The sequence below is a fragment of the Trachymyrmex septentrionalis genome, unplaced genomic scaffold, assembly GCF_001594115.1.
Source record: "Trachymyrmex septentrionalis isolate Tsep2-gDNA-1 unplaced genomic scaffold, Tsep1.0 scaffold31, whole genome shotgun sequence".
NCBI lineage: Eukaryota > Metazoa > Arthropoda > Insecta > Hymenoptera > Formicidae > Trachymyrmex > Trachymyrmex septentrionalis.
In genome coordinates, this window is record NW_017305474.1 from 1,698,574 (window position 1) to 1,701,425 (window position 2,852).

The 2,852-nt window shown below is 36.2% G+C and overlaps 1 protein-coding gene across 1 annotated transcript; it reads right to left on the reverse strand.

Annotated features, from left to right (window-relative positions):
• Window positions 1-6: 6 nt before the first annotated feature.
• Window positions 7-1,718, reverse strand: LOC108749737. Its single transcript, XM_018488667.1, has 2 exons — window positions 1,359-1,718; window positions 7-494 (listed from the first exon to the last, which is right to left on the reverse strand). The coding sequence occupies exons 1-2, from the start codon at window positions 1,655-1,657 to the stop codon at window positions 86-88; spliced, it is 708 nt and encodes a 235-aa protein (XP_018344169.1). The 5' UTR covers window positions 1,658-1,718; the 3' UTR covers window positions 7-85.
• Window positions 1,719-2,852: the final 1,134 nt, after the last annotated feature.

Below are 2,852 nucleotides of genomic sequence, written 5' to 3' on the forward strand. Positions count from 1 at the left end.
TAGAGCGGATCCTTTCGACGATTTTTGCCGTTTCGAAGATTTCGCTTAGGAGACGAGCTTAAAATACTTGTGTCTTTCTTCCTGGCTAACTGCCGTCTCTCTTCTTCCTTTCTCTCCTTCGGCTGCAGGAGGAGGGAAGGAGAGCACGAGGAGACCCGTTTCGTACGAGTGCCGCGTGTCGACTGCTCGCCGCTATGATATCGCGTGTGCATGTATATATCCAACGAGTTCGCTCCCTCCGCGGCGTGGCGCGTCGCGCGTCGCGCAATGCGCGCGCGAGAAGTCCGAGGAGAGCGAGCGAGAGCGACAAGGAGCGAGCGAGTTGAACTGATTGTGAGATTGCCGAGCAGAGCCGAGCCGAGCGTTGAAGGTGTCTCGTTGAATGGGGGGTGAATTTTCCACGTAAGAGTAACACGCGTAGGACATCCTGATCTTCCGTAATTCCGACTTCTAGGAGACATTTAAAGGACGTCCGGATTTCACGTTCATGAAGGCTGTAAAGAGATAAATGCATTCGACAAAATGAATCTCCGTACGTATTTCAATTCTAATACGTATAAATTCACATTATTCTTACTTAAGGCAAGAGATAACGATTACCTTATCGTTAATTTTGCTGATTTGCTTGAAAAATGTCAAAAGACATTCTATTTATAAATAGTATGCAGGACAAGAGAAAACAACAGTAGAATACATGAATAGATTTATATAATTTTATATATGTTTACGTATATTATTGATACTAAGTTTTGTCGTTAGCATGTGCGATGGATCCCGGATTAATTTTTATCACTTTTACAAGATTAAAAAAAAAATTATTAAGTCATTTTTATATACATACACTTTGTCATCTTTAGATAGTGCTCGTGAAGTTGTGTATTAAAAAAATTGTATGTAAGCGTTATAATTAATTTCTTGCATATAGTGTTTAAAAAAAAAAAAAGAAATATGTAAGACATGAATAACCCAATCGTGTACTAGAGATCAAGTATTAATTGTTAAAAATAAGCAATTGTGATTGTAAAAATAGAAGTTTTCATTACTTAAATGAGAATCAGTGAAGATTATACATACATCGATTATTAATTATTAATTTTAGTTAATAATTTATATATGAATTTTTAAATTAAAAAATGTGATATTTCTTTGTTAAATTTATAAATCTATGTATGTACAGTTTTTTTTTTCTAAAAGTAAAGCAAAAATATTATCTTTTTCCTATGAAAATTTTAGGCAGCGCGTAAAATTGGAATTTGTCAAAGGTAAAAATGTTTCTCAAGTCGACTCTAAGCTGAGAGATACTGTAATTAATTATATCTCATATAAAACGAATGCGAAGGATTGTTAAGAATACGTAACATTTGAACGATTCGATTCCAGTCATTGAATTCCATTCCGAGATATCTGGTGGCAAGTCCGTCTCCGTCTGTGTCTCGAGTGTCCCTCCTGTTTTTTCGTTTCCTCGCGATCGCAGAACTCGTCTCCTCGCGGCGGGCCAGGTAAAGGGCCGTCGCTTCTCGGAATTTTGTGCACCGACTGCAACCGCTCGAACGTGAAGTCGGCGGAGCAAGATCTGAGAAAACGACTCCCGACTCTCCCGAGCGAGTGATCTTCTTTTCTCCGTTTCTTCCTTTCTTCTTCTCTTTTGAATCTCCATCCTCCCGTCATCACGTCTCGCCTTCCGGCCCCTCTTGCGAGTACCGTTCTTCTTCTGCACTTCAGACTATCGTCCCGTCCGCTCGAATTCCCTCATGTTGTGTCTCCGTCGAGATGTTTACTATCTCGCTTCCGTTTTTCCAGCGGCAAAAATTTATTTTCTGCGGAGACTTCTGCACCAAGATATAAATCTAGAACATCGATCGAATTTTGATTCCTCTGGGATCTCCGGGATTTATAGGATTATAGCAGATAAAAGCTTTGCAACCATTGTAAAATTCTCTGCTTCAGTGCACTGTTAAATTCATAATGTCAAATTATATCCAATTTGAGTTATTTTTAATCATTTCTATAGATCTGGCATTGCTCGTATTTAATATGTCATGTACTTAACTGAAATAATGAAGTTAAACAATTTAACTCAAGAAAATACATTAATTTATTATTCACTAAGTGTTATTATGAATATTGTTTGTTTTGAAACAAATAGCTTAAGATTTACATTTTGGCATATATGGAAATTTAAAATAATAAGATGTTACATTTAACTCACTGAGTTACCACTGTTCCTTTAATATCTAACAGTGCAAGAAAAAAAGTTTGCAACTATCGTCAGATTCTCTAATACCATCGGTTTATTACATTTAGATTTAATGAGACTCTAAAGGTAAAAATCAATCATATTAAAAATCTTACAACAGTTATGCAAAGCTGCAGCTTTTCTGCAGCCATTAAAAGCAATGTACCTTCTGATGCGTCGCGACGCCTTAAGTGCAGCGGCGTCTTAATTTCAATTACGCGAGATGAAATGTAATAAGGCGATCAAATCCCCTCTCTTGTCGTATAACCGTTAAATATATTACATGTTCATCATTTCAAGTCTAATTATGGAGATGTGATCGAGAGGCATGAAGCAAAGATGAAGGGTTTTCAGAGTTGTCACAAATTTCTTATTCTAAAATTCCCCTCATAACTTGTCTCTGATTTCAGACAAAATTTTATGATTTTTCTTGACTTACAATATGAAAATTGAAATTTTCCAATTTTCGTCCTGATTTAAAAACTGTTAAATATTTTGTTGAAAGATCAATTTAATAATAATGTAGTAGCAGTGTAAATTATTGTTAGCCCTGATATTGCATGTATTTTTACTTGTTAAGTGGATAGTGTTCTAAAACTGCATATATATATATATA

Coding starts and splice junctions, on each gene's coding strand:
- LOC108749737 (XM_018488667.1), bottom strand. CDS start 1,657: ATGGAGATTCAAAAGAGAAGAAGAAAGGAAGAAACGGAGAAAAGAAGA. Junction 495..1,358: donor GGAATCGAATCGTTCAAATG/TTACGTATTCTT, acceptor ATCTCTTTACAG/CCTTCATGAACGTGAAATCC.